The sequence below is a fragment of the Barbus barbus genome, assembly GCF_936440315.1.
Source record: "Barbus barbus genome assembly, chromosome: 11".
Lineage (NCBI taxonomy): Eukaryota > Metazoa > Chordata > Actinopteri > Cypriniformes > Cyprinidae > Barbus > Barbus barbus.
In genome coordinates, this window is record NC_136739.1 from 5886498 (window position 1) to 5909718 (window position 23221).

The 23221-nt window shown below is 36.7% G+C and overlaps 1 protein-coding gene across 1 annotated transcript in view; it reads left to right on the top strand.

Annotated features, from left to right (window-relative positions):
* The window catches only part of LOC306876667 (von Willebrand factor A domain-containing protein 8-like), a 114064-nt gene that overhangs the window by 87142 nt on the left and 3701 nt on the right, over positions 1–23221 (top strand). Inside the window, exons 38-42 of the mRNA XM_079428008.1 lie at positions 2585–2693; positions 3825–3981; positions 9792–9900; positions 15623–15748; positions 18650–18808. Coding sequence (XP_079284134.1) covers positions 2585–2693; positions 3825–3981; positions 9792–9900; positions 15623–15748; positions 18650–18808 — 660 coding nt within the window. The remainder of the gene's footprint in view (positions 1–2584; positions 2694–3824; positions 3982–9791; positions 9901–15622; positions 15749–18649; positions 18809–23221) is intronic.

Sequence of the window (23221 nt, forward strand, 5' to 3'; positions counted from 1 at the left end):
CACATGAGTGAAACCCAATTCACGTGCACAAAAAAAAATAAATATTCACAAAAACCAATTCACGTGAACAAAATAAGATTATATATTCCTCAAATAGGTTTCACAAATGCAAAACACAATTATGTCCCGTCGACGCATGTGTGCATCGTGTCTTTTGCGTGAATTATTAATGCGATCAATCTGCTTCCATAAATGCATGTGTCATCAGCACTGGTAAAAGAATTTAGCTTTCACCACTTTTAATGAAGATGACAAGATGATTGTGTGTTGAACATGCAGAGATAGCACAGACTGAAGATGTGATGCTGAACAGTGAGTTTCTTTTGCATTAGTTTGCACATTCTGAAGACAGATGCTCATCTCCTGCAGGCCGCATCTTTGGAGATGTACTGTGTGTTCCAATAGAGCTGTGGTTTCTGAAGTGGTGTTTAGATTGCAATCCATCCCGAATGCATTTCGGAGGGCATTTACCATCTGGGTCTTTTGCCATCTGATAACTGTCCGATCAAAGAATACACTTAATGCAGTAAAGCATAAATAGGCTCTTAAAATGTATATCTATCTATCTATCTATCTATCTATCTATCTATCTATCTATCTATCTATCTATCTATCTATCTATCTGTCTGTCTGTCTGTCTGTCTGTCTGTCTGTCATGTCAGTAGGGTTTTTTGAGTGTGTGTGTGTGTGTCTCATCTTTGTGCTGTTAAATCCTGGCTAATCTGATGCCACGTTGCACACACACAAATCTCCTTATCATAAACAGAACTGTCACTGATCTTCCGTAGAAATGGGAAGCGACATTTTTCCCACCACTGTCCCTGCGCTATCCCTCCTTCAGACTAAACACAGGAAGAGCATCAAATCTCAGATTGCAACAATTTGGCAATTTATATAGAGCACAAGTCTTGTACAGACATCTAAAATGATTTATCATTCATCAATTATCTGTAGTCTTGCTGGTGTGACGATTCTGTACATGTTATTGCCAAATGTAGTTAATCTCTCTATAAGCCACGTTCATCCTGAGCATCTGTAAACCATCTCTCTCTCTCTCTCTCTCTACACACACACACAGAAATGTTGAATGCGCATGACCTCACATCGGATTGAGGCATGTGTGTGTAGGTGTCAAAAGTGCTTTGAGTATAATCTTACACTCGCAGAAAAGCTCAACAGTTTCTTAACATCCTGTATTAAAACAGCAGTCACGCACACATAAACACTGACTCAGACATACAGTAGCATGGACACCAGATCTGTTTGAAATTATGTTATGTCTTTGAATATTTAGACTGGAGGAATTTATTGTTATTTTGGAACAAATCCAGAATTGAAATGAAGATGCTGAATCTCTTTATCTTTATCACTGGGTTCTTGTTATCTCTTTGATATATTTAAAAGGGAAAGCTGACAGATGATGCAACAGATGGAACACAAAAGGGGATATTTTGACCACAACATGAACTGCCTTAGCATAGAAAGGTCAAATTATCTGGTATTTTAAGATATTTCACACAGTCATGAGGGTCAAGATTGCTCTCTATGATGTAATTTTCTGTTTTTATTTCTGTTTTGTGTCATAAAAAGCTCAGTGACTTCATGTTCATTGACCTTACATGACCTTGCTTAGTCAAAACATCCAGGATCATTGCATATTGAGAAATGGCCTTTATATTAATAGGAGGCAAAGGAACGTTCTGGAACACTAAGTGTCTGTTCTCTCACAGTCCAGCTGTGCTGCTATCTCTCCCGAAGACACAATCACACTTCAAAGTGCTGCTCTCGGAACAACTATGAAGCCTTCATAGGAAGTTCTAGCAATTATGTTCAGACTGTATTTGCGCACAGCAGGGGCTGTAAAGGAGTGTGTGGAGGTCATGAGAAAGCCACAACCCTCCGGATGGGTGCGTGGGTATTAAAAAGAGGCCCAGTGCTTTATGATATTAATGGACTGTGTGACGGAAGATCAGAGAAGTGAGAGAATACCCCTAAATAGATAAAGAGACCTGCTTCAGAGAGCTTCAAGTCTTAGGAGACAAACATGTCTACACACAGATCACACTTTAAAATCTGTTACGAGTTCCAGTGGCGTACCACAAATCTGTGAGGTTCCCCTTGAACCATAAGATGGGGTCTTGCTCACAAGCAGTGATGTCTCGTGTAATAGTTATCTATTATTTTGCATTTTTGTGCTCCATTGAGATTTTTTTCTTCCATCTTTCTGGATTTCTATCATATAAAATAAACAAACTTTGGCATTGTCAGTCAGTTTGCGACTTGTTTCCTGCCAGCTCTTCATGAAAATCAACATTCAGTTGCATTGTTTCCTGCAATTGTGATTCCAGAATAAACACATTTTTGACATTAATAAGTCAGTTTAAGCACACCTTTTCCACAACTTTTTTGCAAATGACTCTAGATAGGAAATCTATCCCGAATTTAATTTGGTATATAATCATTTGACTGAATATGTGTCTCGCATGCCGGTTTTTCCACTTAGCAAAAAGGTGAAGATCAAAAGAGTGAATGTTCAGATAGTATTTCAACAAAGATCTGGTTTGAAAGCATCTTTTTGTTTCAGATCACCATTCAGAGAGACAGTGGCCAAGATGTCAGCTCCCCCAAACACGGCAAGATTGACGCCAAAAATGCCCCTCATGTAGGGGGGAACCAGTGGGCTGGAGGCACAGGTAGAATCTAGGTTTATCAGAATAATGAGAATCTGAGAATCACTATTCATTTAATAGCAAGTGGTCGGGGTAACTGTTCTGCTTAAAGGAATAGCACACCCCAAAATTGAAAATTTACTCACCCACAGGCCATCCAGGATGTAGATGAGTTTGTTTCTTCATCAGAACAAATTTGGAGAATTTTAGCATTACATCACTTGCTCACCAATGGATCCTCTGCAGTGAATGGGTGCCGTCAGATTGAGAATATCACAATAATCCACAAGCAATCCACACCACTCTAGTCCATCAGTTATCATCTTGCGAAGCATAAACCATCATAATTTTAAGAAACAAATCCATCATTAAGGCATTTTAACCTTAAATTGTCGCTTCTGGACAAAATGCAGGTCCATAATAACGTAATCCATGATAACGCTTCCTCCATTGAAAAAGTCCATCACCTGTTGTCCTCTCACATCAAAATCCAGCAACATATTTGTTTACAACTCTTTTGGACTGTTCTTATAAATGGTGGCTGATCTGTGCATATTTCTCTCGTGATTCAGACGAGATGACTTTTTCACTGGAAAAAGCAATATTATGGAGAGAGGACTCATATTTTAGCCAGAAACAGCAATTTAAAGTTAAAGACATCTTAATGATGGGTTTGTTTATTAAATAACGTGCAGCTTTTCACTTTAAAATATTAATTGGTGGATTGGAGTGGTGTGGACTACTTGTGGATTATTGTGATGTTTTTATCCGCTGTTTGGACTCTCATTCTGACGGCACCCATTCACTGCAGAAGATCCATTGGTGAGCAAGTGATGTAATGCTACATTTCTCCAAATCTGTTCTGATGAAGACAAAAAAATAAATCTACATCTTGGATGGCCTGCCTTTACTTTGTTTTTTTATAACTAAAACAAAAGCAAAAAATCGTAATACTCCTAATAAATAGGGTTAATTTTTCATTAAATCACACTCCTTTAAGAATATTTATTTGAACCTTTAGTTTTTGAGTCTCAGTTGTGCACAGACCCCGATCAATGTCAGCACACAGTTTGTTTTGTTTTTTGCATTTGCTTCCTTCATTCATCAAAAAAGTATATCACTTAAACTCAACATAGTGCCTATATGTTTGTGTAGGCGGCAGAGATACAGCGGGTCTTGGAGGGAAAGGAGGCCCCTACCGTCTGGATGCCGGACACAAAGTTTACCAGATCTCTCAGGCGGAGAAAGACGCCGTGCCCGATGAGGTGAAGAGAGCAGCAAGGGAGATGGGAGAGAAGGCTTTTAAGCAGAGGTACAACAATCTGTCTCTCTCGTTCATCACTCATTCAGTTCAAACCCTCACAGATTTCTCCAAAAAGCCTACACTTGACCCTGTGTGGCCTTTACCCTCTGCTCTGAGTGCTTGTTAATCTCTCCATATTCTGCAGTGCTCTGTCAATGAAGCTCTCGCTCTGTGCTCATGAAAGCGTATGTCTGTATTCATGTGTGAGGCTCTGTTTTATAATGTACTGAGCTGCCCGTGTATGGAATATATGCATTAGTAATGCATATGTGCTTTGATTAAAATGCAATCCCATAATGCACTGCACTTAGCTCAGTAAAAAAACTAAAATGATGTAAGACAGGGTTATTATAGTTATAGTATTTAAAACCATTTTTTTTTTACTTGAAATAAAATAAAATAAAATCAAATTCATCTAGTTGCTAAGACTGCATTTCTCATTTTCATTTAGTTTGACTTGATGTACAAATGTAAATAAAAAAAAAAAGTAGGGCTGCCCTCGACTAAGGATTTTCTGGTCATTTTAAGCATTAGTCGACTAATCGCATGTTTATTAATAAACCATTTAAATCATTATAATGAGCCTTTAATTGCCTGTACATAGCCTAATAAGCGCTCAAGCACACGCATAAAGCTTGCTACAGTGCATCGGCAGAAGTAATGATTATGAATGTGTCAGGCAAAAACAGTAAGGAGACTGCATTAACATTTGAATAATTTGATAAACTATGCTTTCTTTGTTTTCGGTTTAAGAGATGAAGTCGGTGACACTGACTCGTCATGTCCGCAGTAGTGATGCGCCTGTATGCATGTTTCATATGGATTAATCTGAGAATATTTGTTTTACGTTTGAATTGGCTCATTTGAAAGTAGACATTTCACTCTCTATAGATATATTTAATGTTTGTAAGGCAAAGATATACACAGAGTTCAAGTTCACAGAGGCCGAAACGGCAGAAAGCGCATCATGTTTGCTTTCATTATTTTACAGAAGCGCGTTTTGTTGTTATTGTGAGTGCACACAAATAAACGTAGAGTCTTTACAGATTTGAAAGATGTATTACTCTTATCTGTATGAGCAAAAATGAGGGAGTATTTTAAGAGCAAGTGATCATCTGTCCTGCTTCCACACTCCACACAGACACTTGAACGGTGCACATATTTCTAGATTAACATTAGATTGAGCAGCCATGTAAAGTTGCTAATATTTAAATATTTCAGATGATAAGCCATATTTGAGGTCAATGAATGATCACCGTTTGGATGTCCTGCATGATGTACTGTATTACCATAGCTGTTTACAATCTGTCCGTCATGGACTGCATGACTTCGCCTGGATTTAATTTTTTTTTCTTCTGCAACTAAGCGACTAATAAAAATTTTGTCGAGCAAGCCTCTTCTGGTTGACTAACGATTAGTCAACTATTAGGGGACAGCCCTAAAAATGTATTAAAAAGAAAACTAATAAAAGGGACAAAAACACACTACAAAATTACCAAACAAATAACTAAAATGAAAATGTAAAAAAAAAAAAATCTAAAAAAAAAAAAAAACCTAAAAACCACAACAATGTCTCAATGATAGTAAAATAACACTGATCCAAGATGGCAAATTAATTGAGATATTGATAAATATTTTTGATTTTAAAGTCAACATTAATTGCCATCCGCAACGCATTTTAATTCCATAATATGACATCTGAGTAAAACAGAACATTGTTTAGAAATGTTGTTTTTTTAAGCATCGAGAGTTTATAGGATCATGAAAAGTTACCAAAATGAATATGTGTTTGCTAAAACAATAGTTTTTGGCTATTTAAGTTAACATGATCCAATAACCACATGGCCTAAGAGATGCCAGAGGAAATGGAAAGTCATTGCAAGTCAGTAAGACAACAAAAACAAGCCGTTTTTGGAATAGCATACACTTATTCATTCACAATAAGACAATGCATTGCATCAAGTGCAGTACTACGCTTTAAAACATACCGGAGATACTATTATGAGTGGCTCATAAAAACAGCATGTTCCAGATCACAGAATGGACACTACAGAGCTCTTCAATGGGCCCAGATATCTCAAATATGCAGCCCGTGAATGCTATGATTCATTATGGTGCATGAAGCAAGTGAGAGTGTATCGTCATGAAAGAAGCCTCTGTTTGGTCCAGTGGACTGCACAAAGCTGCACAAACACACACTTATAAACTTAATGTGATGCATATTTGTTAGTCATCCCTAAATGAAACGGGTCATATTTATGTAACCGAATTTGTTTGCAATAAATAACCATATTTATGATCCATAAATCCAATTTGTTTTAAACTCATATATTTGAAAGAAATGAATATTGCTTACTCCACAGCTAACCGTATTTTAATAGTTCATACTTTTTAACTGAATAAATATGTTTTTACAATGAACTGATTTTTACTAAATCTAAGCAATTTAAATGAATGCATTTTGAAAAAATTATTAAAGTCAAACAGATGCATATATTTAATAATAAACTATGCAGAGTTATGCAGTTAGGCCTAAATATGTTTGGTGTGCCATTTGCTTATTTTGTTCTTAAATGGGGGTTAAATAGGATTTTTCTTGTTCTTTTGAAATTAATTGGTTTTACTAAAGTTACAAAAACAACTTTTTCAGTTCTGAGAGTTAGAGAGAGGACAGAAAATGCTCACATAAAACTAAGTTTTTTGATACAATAAACCTTGAATAAGATTAGGAGTGGACAACAATAAGTAAGTGCAGAATATGAACCCTTTTAAGGCTGCTGTCTCGCCATTGAAATTAAATTTAGTGAGAAAATCCAAGCTTGTCTTTATCTTAAACATCAGAGGCTGAAGAAGAGGAATGTAGCTCGTTGTGTTCTGTGGGGAAGAGTATTTGACTTGTACTTGTGCAGTAATTCAGAGAAGATATTTCTATATGGCAGACTTTCAGAAATATGCTCAAATCAAGATCAGGCACTTAAACTTGACACAGAATTCTAACTTATAGCTGAAGGTGTATTATTAGCAATTAAAACAATGTAAATAGTAATCACAGTATGTGTTGGTCTAAGCAACTACAAAAGCAATTAAATTAATATGTTTTCCTTCTGTACTTAATTGTGTGTTCTTTTCTATGCATAGTATTAAGACAGGGTCATGAAACACAGATGGGTGGACGTTCTTCTGTAATGCTGTTTAAATTCTTTTACTCTCAGATGGTGTTTTTTCACTTTGTGCTGCACATTGTTTGATCTGCATGCTCTCTGTCACGTTCACAATATTTCAATCTCAGCTGACATGGCTTTCCACAGGAAGAGGAACTTTATCTACCTTTTTTGCAAATGTGTGTTACACCACAACAACTTTACTTTGTAAAAATAAAAAGTTTATAAGAACAGCTAAATAAATGTTTTTACTGTCACTTTTGACCAGTTTAATGCATCCTTGCTAAATGAAAGCATTCATTATTTTGAAAGTTTTGAAGGGTAATTTATATAATGAAATAATTGTGTACATTTTTCAGAGCAGTTTTCTAAAGTTTATGAACATCCCTGGTTTTGCTCCAGCAATAACATTAACTATTGCTTCCTTCCTTAATTACTTGCATATGCAAAAAAATATAGTGGGATATTTACACACTGATTCAACCCTGAACAACCCATCAGCTATTGTTTTCTTGTTTTAACCTTAAATTTCATCATTTCCCAATGGGATAAGATAAATGAACATAATTCACTATATATGTATTTCACTATTATTACAGTTTTGCTTCTCAAGTAAACATATCTTGTTTTGAGGCAATATAGATATTTTTGCTGCAAAATAAATACAGTATAGTCATTAGGAAGAATAGTTTCTATTTCTGTTGTGAAAGTGTTAGTCAATCAAGTGAAGCAGAGCACCCAGAACACAGGGCCACACTGGCCAGCTCTCTCTCTGCTCTGTGGACAGGTTTGGAATTCAGGAGAAAATAGCATCAGCAGTCTGTCCTCTCTCCAATAACACTGTGCAAAGAATGTGAGCTTCAGAGGCCAGACAGGAAACCCACAGCCTGTGCCTGTGTGAGAAAGAGAAGCACAGCAGGAAGAAGGAGAGCGATAATACCACGAGCAAGAAGAGAGAGCGCTCCTTACGTGTTGCATTATCTTTTGTAGCACAGAAACAATCAATTCTGTGACATTTTTGCTCCAGGTGCTGATGGAGAGGCGAGGGAGGATTTCTTTTGAAAGGAAACACAATGTCACAGTATTTTGAGATAGGGCTTCAAATCATGCTGTCTGGTCTGATCTCACGTCTGATAGTTTTGGTGTGTGAGCGCACCTGAGCTCTGTGGGCCGCTACGGTCTAGACACTCTTCACACTCTGTTTCTTCCTCATGACATCAAACGCACATACACATTCATGCAGGCATATCCTGGGTCTGACCAGAAGAGCAGGATGAACTGTAGAATCCGTTTAGGGATTATTGGCTTCACCCCACCTGTGCGGCAGAACCCACCCCTGCTGAGGGCTGTCCATCAAATGACTGAGGGAGTCTCACAAAACCTGGCAGGAACATGCTCCACCGGGCCATATTTCACCACAAAAAATCAATTCAATTAATTAATTAAATGTTTTGTTTGTAAGGTTTGACATGGCAGCGCTGGCTTAGCCAGTCCTTAAAGTTTTGTTTGATACTATTATCTTTGCCAGTCAGTTGTTGACAGATGGATTTTACAGGAAACTTATTTGAAAACAGTCATTGTATTTGCAGTTCTGGCACAGATTACAAATTTAATTTTAAGACAAAAAATAATCGTATATATGGGTTTTTTAATTTCATTTGTTTGTTTATTTATTTAGTTAGTTTGAAGTTATCACATTTTAAAACAATTAAGCAAAACCCATCCTAATTATCAGTATTTTAATGCAAAAAGTAATGTAAAAAGGAAAAAATTGATGTAATATTATGAAATTATTTTTACAAATTATTTTTGTGTATTTATACATCATAATAGTATTTTATTTATGCGAAATAAATGTAAAAAATTACTACAATATCTTTCCAGTCATAAAAATGTAGAAGTGGGGGTCCTTCAAATATTATGTTGGACAACTAGAGGACTTCAAGCCAAAAGGTTTGAGAACCACTGAAATAAGCTTTGGTTTATTTATTTATTTTGTTGAATTGTGAATTGGACGTGTTCTCTTGACATTGGTGCAGAAATCCTCATGGGTGACTAGTAACCCGGCAGAGCTCTTAACCCCACACTGATGAGTCTGACTGGGCTTTGAGCACCTGGGTGTGTGTTGTGTGTGTGGGTGCTGGTCATGGAGCTGTAGGGACTTGCCCCAAGAGAAATGTTTATCCTACATCTCCTACTCTGAAGTGTGCGTTATTCTCTATCTTGACAGCTGTACTTAATGTGTGACTAAACAGAACCTGTGTTGATCAATGTCCTCTGAAATCCTCCTGTCCCAGAACACTCCTTTAAGGCTTACTACACATTGTTCACAAGTTTAAACGCCTCAGGGAAAGTTAAATGAAGAGAGGTTTTCTGAAGAAAATGTTATTGGCTCTTATACAAAACTCAGAGCCGAGATGCTAGAAATATACGAATGTGAGGTAACTAGGGTGGCTGCTAAGTGGTTGCTTAATAAGACATATGATTTTGAAGAATTATTCATGTATGTAAGATACAGATTGTTTAATATTTATGGTTAGAGGTTTGTTCAGATCTCACATGAGCAGTAATAATACTGGTGCTTTACTCTATACAGTTAGTAATTGTAAACACTGCAGATTGTGTTTGTATGACTGAAGTGTCATGTTTTTATTTCAGGCTCAAGGAAATTGAGATGAGTGAGTATGATGCCACCACGTACGAGCGTTTCTCGGGAGCGGTCAGACGACAGGTCCAGTCGCTCCGCATCATTCTGGACAGTCTGCAGGTAACCACCTCTAGTAGTCCGGCTTCAGCAGTGTCCAGCGATTCCCAAACATGCTAGGACTCACCTAGAGAAGTTTTTATTTATCTCAAGACCCACCAAAAACTTTTTAGCGAAATTAAGATAAACTTACCTACTTAGTAGTTTAATTGCATTATGATAAGGCTTACAATATAATGAAAAAATTTGAGTTTGGCAAGATTTTAGAAAGATTTTTTTTTTATTTTTGAAAGAAGTCTCTTGTGCTTACCAAGGCTGCATTTATTTGACTGAAAGTACAGCAAAAACAGTAATATTTAACAATATAAAATAACTGTTTGAATATATTTTAAAATGTTATTTATTTCTGTGATGGTAAATATTTTCAGTGTCATTACTCCAGTCTTCAGTGTCACACGATAAATTCATAAATCATTCTAATGTGCTGATCTGCTGCTCAAGAAACTTTTCATATTATAAATGTTGAAAACACTTATGCTACTCAATATTTGATCCTTCAGAAATCATTCTAATATGCTGATTTGCTGCTCAAGAAACTTTTCATATAAACATTGAAAACACTTATGCTACTCAATATTTTTGTGGAATGTTAACGGTAATACTTTTTTCAGAAGTCCTTGCTGAATAAATTAAAGTTCAAGTTTATTTGTATAGCGCTTTTTACGATACAAATCGTAGCAAAGCAGCTCTACAGGAAATTAAGTTTCCACAATATATTTATATATTGCAGAACCTTAATATATTTAACTTATGGCAAAATGTGCTAATTCTGTATGTTGTCTGAGCGTTGGCATCCTCTGAGGTCCTCTGAGGGGTTGGCATTATCTTTTCTCAGGTTTTTGGTAATCTCAGATCATTTAAGGGTTGGATCCAGACTGAAGCTTCTGTAATTCCTAGTTACAAAGAGAAACAAATAGAGACATAATTAGCGTAGCTGCTGTTCCAGCTAAGCGAAATGATTTGTTCAACCCAAGCTAAAGAATAATAATAATGTACATTTGATCAGATATAACTGCCGTACAAGATTATAAGATGCATTATGTGAACTAAAGAGATGTGTCTTTACTCTAGATTTAAACAGAGTGTATCTGAACACCGAACGTTATCAGGAAGGCTATTCCAGAGTTTGGGAGCCAAATGTGAAAAAGCTCTACCTCCTTTAGTGGTCTTTGCCATCCTAGGTACTACCAAAAGTCCAGAGTTTTGTGACCTTAGGGAGCGGGTTGGATTGTAGCGTGGTAGAAGACAAGTTAGGTACGCATGAGCTAAACCATTTAGGGCCTTTATAGGCAAGTAATAATATTTTGTAAATGATACGGAACTTAATAGGTAGCCAATGCAGAGACTGTAAAATTGGGGTAATATGATCATATTTTCTTGACCTGGTAAGAACTCTAGCCGCTGCATTTTGGACTATCTGTAGCTTGTTTATTGAAAATGCAGGACAAACACCTAGCAGTGCATTACAATAGTCCAGTCTAGAGGTCATGAATGCATGAACTAGCTTTTCTGCATCAGAAACAGGTAGCATGTTCCATAGCTTGGCAATGATTCTAAGATGGAAAAAATGCAGTTTTTGTAACATGAGAAATATGATTTTCAAAAGACAAGTTGCTGTCTAATATAACACCCACATTTTTGACTGCAGAAGAAGTAACAGTACATCTGTCTAGATGCAAATTGTAATCCAGGAGATTCTGTGTACTGTTTTTTTTTGGTCCAATAAGTAATGTCTCTGTCTTATCTGAATTTAATAGGAGAAAATTATTGGTCATCCAATCTTTTACATTTTTAACACACTCTGTTAGCTTAGATAATTTAGAAGTTTCATCTGGTCTTGTAGAAATATATAGCTGTGTATCATCAGCATAACAATGGAAACAAATACCGTATTTTCTAATAATATTTGGGGCAACATGTATATTGAAAATAGCAGAGGGCCTAGGACAGATCCTTGCTGCACTCCATACTTCACCGCTGATAAATGAAATGATTCTATTAGAAAATTAAATATTAAATATGAAATCATTAGAATATTAATTAAAGATCATGTTCCATGAAGATATTTTGTAAATTTCCTACCGAAATTTACCAAATTTGTTAGGTATTAGTTGAGTTGATTGGTTCTACTACTACTATAATTGACACAATGGCTCTGAACTGACAGACACCACATAGTCTGTGTTCAGAGTATTAAGAGTCATTGGCTTGCCGATTAATCTCATTGAGTGTTTGTGCAAGCTCTAGTGTGCAGTGCACCACACAGACAGTTTTCCTTCAGCTTTCCAGCCAACACATGAGAGTCGAGACATCCTGTGACTTCAAGCGTGCTTTGTTATTATTATTAGGCACCCGGGCCTTTGATTGGTCTGTCGATATGGACCCGGGCGGCTGTCATTCTGTATGGAGGGATGTCCGTTAGTGCGCCTGATCTATTTTGTTTGGGTGTGGGTGGACGGAGCGCTGGAACATGGGTGGAGTTTCTCAGAAAATGCTGATTGAAGACCAGCTGGTTTCCCTGTCCACATTGTACAAAGTGCGCAGCAGCTGCTCGATCTGTTCTGAGATCTGTGCGCGCTCTGAGCCTAGTGCTCATGGGGATTCCCTGTGCTGTGTGAACAGAGCGCCGGCTCCAGCCTCTGGGAGGATCAGGTTCCTCTTTGGCAGCCCGTGTGAGGAGCTCTGCTCAAAGACAGATGTGTTTATGTGAAAACATGGTGACAAGGATTATCTCTGTCTGTCTTTCACAGTCCGCTCCTCTAAATCAGTGCTATCTCCTTTCACCTACAATAACGCTGTAAAGAGAGCTGGCAGCCACACGGGCATGTGTGTGGTCCAGATGAGCACACTGGCATCGCTCTGCACAGGTTCTGTCCTGAGAAGAACTTAACCTCCACCTCACCCTGAGCCTCTATTCACCGCTTGGTTTCTTCCGGATAGTAATTTGACCAGTGCCTATTCATTTTCTCCTGTAAAGATGCCGAGACATACATTAACAGTCAGAGGTTGGGAAAACTATCTTTAAATTAAAATACAATAAAATAATATTCAGTTTTATGAGGAATTTTTTTTTTGGGGGGAGGGGCATTTATTTGTTATGTTACATTATATTTATGCATTTATTAAGATAATGAGAAATATAAATTTTCAAGTTTGTTTAAACTTTTGAATGTATGGAGAACAAAGAAGCACAGAAAAACATAAAAAGCTCCTCCGTCTTCAAAGGAATGTAAATGAGAGCTGTAAAAAGAAAGCAAAACTGCACATTTGTAGCCGTGCCTTTACTCTGTAATCACTGCTCATCATGGCATGTGTTTTTCCACAGCTGACTCTCCCGAACGTTCACACACCTGACAGATGCTTGTTTGCAGCAGGTCGTGCTGTAGTGTGTGGTATATGCACTCAGTTACTCAGATGAGACACATGCTGTTATATTAGCTTGAGGACTATTAATGCTGTTTACAAAGCATTGTTTACAATGTTATACTTAGAGTTAGGTGTTTTTCAGATGTTTCCAAAAATAAAACAAAAAAATGTTTTGGTTGAGATTAAAACAAGGACTGAACAATATAATAACTACCATATTTGCAGATTTTGAGAAGCTAATTGTGCATGCTCATTTCCACTATTTTTACATTTAGATTGATTTTTGATTGAAGTTTGTGCTTTATTTTTTATTTATTTAGACCAAATGGTTTCAGATAATTTTAATATCAAACATTATAGTTATTGGTTATAACATTAGAGTAATTATGTCAAACTGGGGTTTGCGAAACCCTGGGGATTTGAGAAGAAACTGCTGGAGGTTAGTGAATTGAGGTTAACAATGAAGGATGTTAAGAAATGCTAATAATGAATTAAATCACAAAAATATAAAATTGAAAAATAAATAAATAATTAAATATGAAACACTTACTACAAATATTATTTACCTGACTGCTGGTTAATGTTGTTGTTGTTGAATTATTATATATTAACTTGAAATCTCAGTGGTATTTCAAGTGAATATTTTAGGTCAAAAATGTTTGGGAATATGTGTCATAAATAAAAGCCCTGGTGTGCTGAGTTTGTTTGTGGGCAGGTTATGCTGTAACAGTCAGTTCTGTCATCATTCAGGTCTGAAATCTGTGTAAGTAATGGCTGCATTTGTGTGGAAATGGAGCATTAGAGCTCTTTCTCACGCAGACTTGAGATGTGACACAGAATAGAGCAGATGATCTCATCCATTCAGTCAGTCCCTGGAGTGCCATCTTCCTCTGCACTGTTTCTTCAGCTCATGACCCTTTATTACTTCACACTTCTGTCTGAAACTTTTGCAAGAGCATATACTTTCCTTACTACCTGCATAATAATAATAAGGGGTGTAAGACGTGTGTATGTCTGTGAATGTGTCTGAATCTTGCATGCCTGTTTTTGTACATGCTTGTGTTCACGTGTGTGTGTGTGTGTGTGTGTGTGTGTGTGTGTGTGTGTGTGTGTTTGTGTTTGTGATGAGCAGTGACGTGTCGGTTCATTGTTCGTCATGGAGATCTGACATGCTCGCTCATATAATGATAGCCACATGTGGAAGTGCTTCTATGGGTGTTTGTTGATATTTGTACCCATGTTTAAAGCCAAGGAGGTCAAGGACCCGCTGGGTGTCATTGTCATGACTGAAATATGCATGCTAGATCACAATTCAGTTAAAAAAATTCAAATATTTTGTATATTACTTGCATTCTGCAGTAACACTTTACCTAGGTTCCATGTGTTAACATTGGTTACCTACATTAGTTGAAGAATACTTCTAAAGCTTTAAGTAATCTTAGTTAATGTTCATTTAAACATTTACTAATACATTATTCAAATCAAAAGTTGTATCTCTTAATATTATTTCATGGACTTGAGCTACAATGAACTAACAATAACTAGTTGTATTTTTATTAACTAATTTGTATGTAGATTAATAAGTACAAATGTATTATTCATTGTAAATGTTACAATGAACTTAACTAATGGACCTTATGAATGAATGAATGAATGAATGAATGATGCATTTATATAGCGATTTATTGTGTATTGCTGTACACCCAAAGCGCTTTACAATCATGTGGGGGGGGGGGGGGGGGGGGGGGTCTCTCCTCAACCACCACCAGTGTGCAGCATCCACTTGGATGATGCGACAGCAGCCACAGTACAACGGCGCCAGTGCGCTCACCACACACCAGCTACAGGTGGAGAGGAGAGAGAGTCATAGAGCCAATCAAGTGGATGGGGATTATTAGGAGGCCATGATTGAAGGCCAGTAGAGGGAATTTGGCCAGGACACCGGGGTTACACCCCTACTCTTTACGAGAAGTGCCATGGGATTTTTAATGACCACAGAGAGTCAGGACCTCGGTTTAACGTCTCATCCGAAAGACGGTGCTTTTTTTTTGACAGTATAGTGTCTCCGTCACTATACCGGGGCGTTGGGACCCACACAGACCACAGGGTGAGCACCCCCTGCTGGCCTCACTAACACCTCTTCCAACTAATGGACCTAATTGTAAAGTCTTACCAGTTAACCATTTTACAAACTATATTATTACTATATTATATAGAACTTTAATTTGTATTATTTTTATTTCATAGTGCTAGTGTTGAACCTCACAAAACTTTGTTCTGTATATATATTCTTATAACAGGAAAACAATTTGAATTAGCTTTTTTGAAAAAGTAGATGTAAATGGTGTTTGTTTTTCAGGCTAAAGGGAAGGAGAGGCAGTGGCTGAGGAATCAGGCTCTGGGTGAGCTAGACGATGCTAAGATCATTGACGGCCTGACAGGAGAGAAAGCCATTTATAAACGCAGAGGAGAGCTGGAGCCAGAGGTGAGAGCTCATATTCACTCAATATTCATCACATAGAACAAATACAAACACACATGAATACACATTATCTCTCATTTTCAGTGAATAACCATGGTTAGGTTAAATAACCAAGTTGGCATGAAATGAAAATTCACACCATTTTATTTTATTGATGTTACTGATCTTACTATGAATGATACTCATCCACAAAGTGTTATTATAGAATCATTGATGTTTATTAAAAAAAATATATATATTTTTTATTTTTAGATTGTCCTCTTTCATTTAAATGTTTAAGTTTAACTTTTAACACTTAATAATTTTATTATTTTTTTATTATTTTAGTTTAGCACATCAAGTTAAACTAAATGAAAATTAAAAAAATTGTTTGCACCAATGCATAGTTTTTTTTTTTTTTTTTTTTTTTTTAAGGTGCTGTATGTCATTTTTTGACTGTACTAAAGCATAAAAATACCATATGTTTGCGGATATTTAGGAAACGTAAAGTTTTTCTCCGAAAAACAAAGCTACAGGCAGTTATTCTGCTTTGAAATGTGTGTTCCGTGTCAGAATGTCTGTTTTTGTTTTGGTCTGTGTGATTCCACCCTCTGCCAATTTAGGCTACATTTGGCGTCTTTTTTTAAGCTACCGGCGCCTGTTTTACATTATAATCCTATGGACTAAACAGTGTTTTCAAGAAAGTCCTGAGCGCTTTTTAAAACGCCACCGCCAGCATCTTTTTCTGCAGCTCAGAGCTCTTTTCAAGTTAAAAAAAGTTTAACTTTTCTGAAAAAAACGCCCTACGTCAAACGCCTTTTTGACAGCTGACCAAAGACAAGCGAGTGGCGAGTCATTTCCAAAACAACAAAAAAAAGGAGAAGATAGCCGGTTGACAGATCGTACTAGTTTCGGAGCACAAGGAGTTGTATGAAACCGTGCATCATCCAACCGGAGCTCCTTCCCCGTATAATGTTGCGCTCCCACAAACGTCGTTGTGAACTGACATTACCCTCCCCGTTAACTTCAAAAGCCGACATTTCTGCAGCACACAGCGCTAGGCTTTCTTGTCAACTTTTTCTAGTCAAAAAAGATGCCAAGTGTGAACATAGACTTACCCAATAGCATTTCGACACTCCAGGTTGCCAGTTGGCGGAAAACTCAACATTTTGCAGTCATGGAAGCCAGCAAATGAACTGGGTCAGAGATCGCAGATTCTAGCCGACCTAAAAAGCCTCGGCATCCACCTAAAAAGCTATAATCAATAACCAGAGGCATATTAAAACACAGATCAATCAACTTACAGTGTAAGGCTCCTGTTGTGTGTCCTCAATCTGGCAACCTGCTTGAGCGTTGAGTCCTCGGAGGAGGGGGCAGGAGAAAGAACGCCAGGGGTGGCGTTTCCGTATGGCAGAGTATAGCAGTCATCATACCCTAGCCCAGTCAGGTTTGCCGTGGAAAATTATCCAAACTTCATATCTCTATTATATTACGTTATTATTATTTTAAATCAGTGCTATTATTCTTCCTTGTGTCTGTTTGAGGGTTTACAAATATTTAACCAATGAAAAGCATTCAAAAGAGCTTGTCACTAAACCTCATATAATGCCATTGGATCCTCAAACTGTCAGTTAAACCTCGTAACTTCACCCCACCTCCATTCAGAATGAAGCGACACACACAGCCTGGGGACAGATCCACATGTTCACAATGCAAGGGTAAATAAATAACTGATGATTGAATAAGTACAGCATTTTCTTTACACAAACACTATGGCTGTAAAGGCTAATGTTTTTGTGTGTTTGAAGAGCGGAGAAGAATCTTAGCTTTTGCCGTCTAGTTGTAGTCAATAAATTTTTGTACGTTTTAAATATCCTGTGCATATAGCTCTTCATCGTTTAGATCATAGCATGTACTTACTGCCTCAGATACAGCCATTCTAATGACAAAAAAGAAGATGCGACAAAACACAGATCTCCGTCATTCGCTGGTCCAAAGACAACTCCATTTGAGCTTGGTTTTCATAAAATGTAAAGTGCAAGTGTCTTGTAAAGCTACAATATCAGCTGACGATGCTTTGGTTAACTATTGAAGAAAAAAAAATTCCCTTTCTATCTTCAGCGCTTACTGGTGTGAACCCCCGCCCACCCCAAACCCGCTACTGTCATACCCTATGGTTTTGTGAAACGCTGCCACTGAAGAACGCTCTCCAATCATTTCAATTTGGACTGCAGTACCCATTTCAACCACTTGCTGTCAATAGTACGTACTGCACCATTAATCAAAATGTCGAGAAGTCGGTCTTTCAGTGAAATGATAGATATAAATAATCTCTCTGGTGACATATGCAGGTCTTCTCCAATCATTTCAATCACTTCCATTTCATCGAGACTTTAAAACTGTGTTTTGTCCAAGGCAACAAAGGTGACGGTGCTTTTGCAAGAATTCAGATGAGAGGTTGGGAAAGGCACAGGGTGAATAAATAATGTCTGAATATTATTTTCTGACGAACTATAAATTTAAGTTGTAGCATTATTATTTATTAGATTTCCTGATGTTTAACTAACAATTTTCTTCCGTCTATTCATATTGTTTCTTCTACTGGTAATTGTGAATTCCGGTTTAGCAGACAGTCACAGCAAGAATGTCACATAATATTTATAATTTCCCATAAGCCCTCATTTAAAATCTGCTTTCTGAATTGATTGTAATAACTTCAATATATTATATGGCTACTGTATAATCCATTAAAAACCTCACTGACCATAAAGCCCTTCAGAAGAGGAGTCTGGCTAAATAGAACGCTGCAATTAAAGCAACCGCATAGTAACTGTATTAAACGATTTTCCTAATTAAATATTTGTCTGGTCATTTGAGTCTGGATGTGTGGATGACTTATGTGTTTTTCCTCTGGTCTGGCTGCAGTTGGGGTCTCCTCAGCAAAAGCCGAAGCGTTTACGTCTGCTAGCGGACGTCTCTGGCAGCATGTATCGCTTTAATGGCGTGGACGGCCGTCTGGATCGCTCCATGGAAGCTGTGTGTATGGTGATGGAGGCTCTTGAGAGCTACGAGCACAAGTTTAAGGTGAGATTTGACAATCAGTCATCGGCTCTGTTCCAAGATCCATTTTAAGCCCATTCCAAAGTAGATGGAAGTTTGATATTTTAGATTCTTTCTTCTGAGCAAATTCGAAGGTACCATGACATTTTTCCTTCATGCAGAAGGCAAACCCATAATGCATTTTTCCGACTTAAGAGAAAGTTTGTATGGGGTCCGTATGATTTTGTAATGCTTTTGAAAGAAGTGTCTAATATTCACCAATGTTGCATTGATTTGATGCAATACAATAAACAAAATATTGTGAAATATTATGATTTAAAATAGCTATTTTCTATTTGAATAAATTTTACAATGTAATTTATTGTTGTGATCAAAGCTGAATTTTCAACCATCTCTACACTAGTCTCCAGTGTCACATGATTCAAAAGACATTTTTTATTATTATCAGTGTTAAAAAACGGCTGTGCTGCATAATATTGTTGAACAAACCATGATAGATTTATTCAGGATTCTTTGATTGATAGAAAGTTGAAAAGAACAGCATTTATTTGAAAAACAAATCTTGTAACTATATAATCAAATTAATGCATCGCTAAAAAAAAATTTATTAATGTGATTTATTTTGTGCTTTTTAGAGTTACAACAGCGTTTTGTGCCACAAAAAAAAAAATGAACAAATCTGAGATTAGGAGATTGAAGTCGAAATATTTTGAGAATAAAATCGAAATATTTTGAGAATAAAGTCAACATTATGAGAATAAAGTCAAAATTATGCAAATTAAATCAATGGTTTTATTTTATTGCTTTTTAGAGTTACTATTAGCTTTGTGCAACAGCGTTTCAGTGCCACACTAAAAAATAAAACAAACCTAAGATTACGAAATTAAAGTAGAAATATTTTGAAAAAAACGTCAAAATTATGAGAATTAAGTCGTAGCAATACAAGAATAAAGTTGAAATATTTTGAGAATAAAGTCAAATTTACAAGAATTAAATTGCAAAATCAAAAAGATGATTGATGCTCATGCCGCTTGAACTGAGGCGAATACAGCATTCTGTCATGCCACATTTAAAGAGCATGAAAAACACATTATTGTAAGACATGTTGTTTGTATTTCGCTATAAAACTGACAGTATCTGAAAGCTGAGACTTTGTTTTATATTAAAAGTACCAAAAGCACAAAGCTTATTGCTATTATTGGGTGGCTGGCGCACTACAAATAATATATGAATTTGAAGACGTGACATATTATTTCCAAGCATACTCTACTCTGAATTTTTTCTTTATTCTCAAAATATTTTGACTTTATTCTCATATTGCTAGGACTTTATTCTTGTAATTTTGATTTTTTTTCTCAAAATATTACTACTTTAATCTCATTGCTATGACTTTATTCTCGTAATTTTGACTTTATTCTCGTATTGCTGCGTCTTTATTCTCATAATTTTTTACTTTTTTCTTATTTTGACTTTAATCTTGTAATTTCAGATATTTGTTATGTTTTAACATGGCAGTAAAACGCCGTCATAGCTTTGCAACATCCCTGCCAAAAAAAAATTTAAAATCTGGTCTGGTTTACTGAAGTTAGAAAGATTTTAGGCACTTTTCAGCTAGTCAGGCTAGAAGACTGGTTTAAACTAACCAATACCCGTTTACCAGTTTAGTCATTTAAGATTCCATTTGAATGAAATTGCTGCCTTAGAAGACTAGACTATTTAGACAGCAGGGTGGCTCACTAGATTTTGAGACGGAGCCTTTCATTTGAAATAAATTCACACCTCTGCTCAGTCAAAAAAAAAATGACTGAAATTTTGATATCCATCTCATCTTAAGTTGACCACAGAGTTCAAATATAGTCAGTACATGTTGATCTTTTGCAATCTTCTCACCACAAACTCAATACAAATAGTGAAATCTGTTTACAATAAACCATCTCCAGGCAACACACCATGGAAACAGCCCTTCTGTTGATGTGCTCAAAGAGTGAAAGTCTTGGGCCGATCTGATGAGTAATAGGGATGTCCCCACCACACTTGCTGATACACTGTTATGGAGGTTGCCATTGTAAACAAAAATTATGTAAGGTATCGTTTGCCATGGAGACAGTCATGCCGGTTTAGGTTGATTAGTGGTTAGCAGCTCTCTGTCTCTCAGTCTCTCTTTCACTTGATGTTCCTCTTTTTCCTGCCTTCATCTCTCCGTCTATGTCCGTCTGAGCTGCTGGCAGATGCTCTGGAGGCAGTGAATCATGGCTCTTGTTGGGAGCTACTCGCAGAGTTGTAGGGGCCACACAAAAGATGATCTGTTATCTCCATCCCGGGGAGTTTGGGGGAGGAAGACAGTGGAAGATATGCAGCTGTGGCTATCAATGGCTCACATTATCCTGCTCTGCTCTAATGTGCATCAACACTTTCAATGTGTGGGGTCAGATCTGAGGCTGGACGATATAAATATAGATTGTTATATTTATAAAACAGCTGGATCTGGTGCAGTAATTTGGCTACCAACGGCACTGAAACATTTCACTCTTTCTATCACTCTATCACAGAGCAGTGCATTACATACGTATCGATATTGCTTAAATATATAATACACATTTTTGACCATGAAAAGCAAACCAGTAGTATATGGAGGACCAAACCTTTAAAAAAAAAGAATAACAATAAATGCAGAAAAACATACATAAAGGAAAAGGTTAATAAAAATTAATTTAGGATAAAATGTTATTACAAATTCACAATATTTGCTTTTATAAAGTCATTTATTTATTTATATTATTATTATATTTCTGCAGGTTTAGTCGTCCATAGTAGTGATGATTTTTAACACACTTATTTTCCTGAGTTTACTGAAATCAAGTGCTAGTAGAGCAGTTGGAATAAAATGGCATTAAGACAGAGAGGTTGTTATAGCGTCTCTGATTTAGCTCTTTGTTGGAAATAAAAGTTTCTTATGCTTACCAAGGCTGCATTTATTTGATCAAAAATACAGTAAAAACAGTGATATTGTGAAATATTATTACAATGTAAAAATAACTGTTTGTTATTTGAATATATTTTAAAATGTAATTTATTTCTGTGATGCAAAGCTGAATTTTCAGCATCATTACTCCAGTCTTCAGTGTCACATCATCCTTCAGAAATCACTCATATGCTGATTTACTGCTCAAGAAACATTTCTTGTTATCATTGAAGCTGAAAACAGTTGTTCTGCTTAACATTTTGGTGAAATAATAATAAATAAATAAATATATTTATTTATTTATCTGACTAGGGCTACAGTAACTGAGCCCTAGTCAGAACTCAGTTACTGTAGAGTGTAATAGATGTGACAAAGATGAATGAAGTGACAGTGATATGTGAGATTGTGTGTGTGTGTGTGTGTGTGTGTGTGCACCTGGTATTCATCACGTCCTGGGGACCAAATGTCCCCACAAGGATAGTAATACCAGTAAATCTTAATCTTGTGGGGACATTTTTTGGTCCCCATGAGGAAACAAGCTTATAAATCATACAGCATAAAGTTTTTTGAAAATCTAAAAATGCAGCATGTTTCCTGTGAGGGCTAAGTTTAGGTGTAGGGTTGGTGTAGGGCAATAGCACATACAGATTGTACAGTATAAAAACCATTACGCCTATGGGATGTCCCCATAAAACATGGAAACCCAACATGTGTGTGTGTGTGTGTGTGTGTGAGTGAGTGAGTGAGTGAGTGAGTGAGTGAGTGAGTGAGTGAGTGAGTGAGTGAGTGAGTGAGTTACATAATCTGCATTACACTCATCCACCTGTGATCTAAAGGCAGGTGTCACACACATTCTTCTCATTTGTCCTTTCACCCACTCAGCTCTGCTGGTTACACATTACTGCGTCTCATGTTGTCAACCTTTGACAATCAACATAGAGTCTGGTCCACACTGATGGTTTTTCTGACAAATAACCTTGAAAATATGTTAGACCGATTAAAACCAGTCCACTCTGACTCTCAGATAAGTGTAAAGTTAACCAGTCAGATCTGATCTAGGAATTTCAATCAACTACAGTATATCAGTGGGCATGTTGCTTGAGGTCTGAGACTAGTGTCCCCTTGATACGACCAGCCAAAAGTATGCTGAAGACATATCGACGTAATGGAATTTGATGTATTTCAGATTGTCAGTGCCATCAACTGCTGCATTGTTTGCAAAGACACTCGCTCACTGTTGAACTGGACAAAAGATTATTATGAAACTTCCCATTTTGATTGACTATTCATGAGTGTAACTTATAACATCAACTCTGTGTGTCTGCCATCCAGATTGTTTTGTAATTATAACTTATTTACATCAGCATCACATCACAAGAGTTTGGTGACTTGGAAGTAAATGCTATCTGTGGAAAAACCTATCTCTGAAATTGTGATAGCAAAGTCTACACAAATGTTCTAAAACTTTGAGTTTT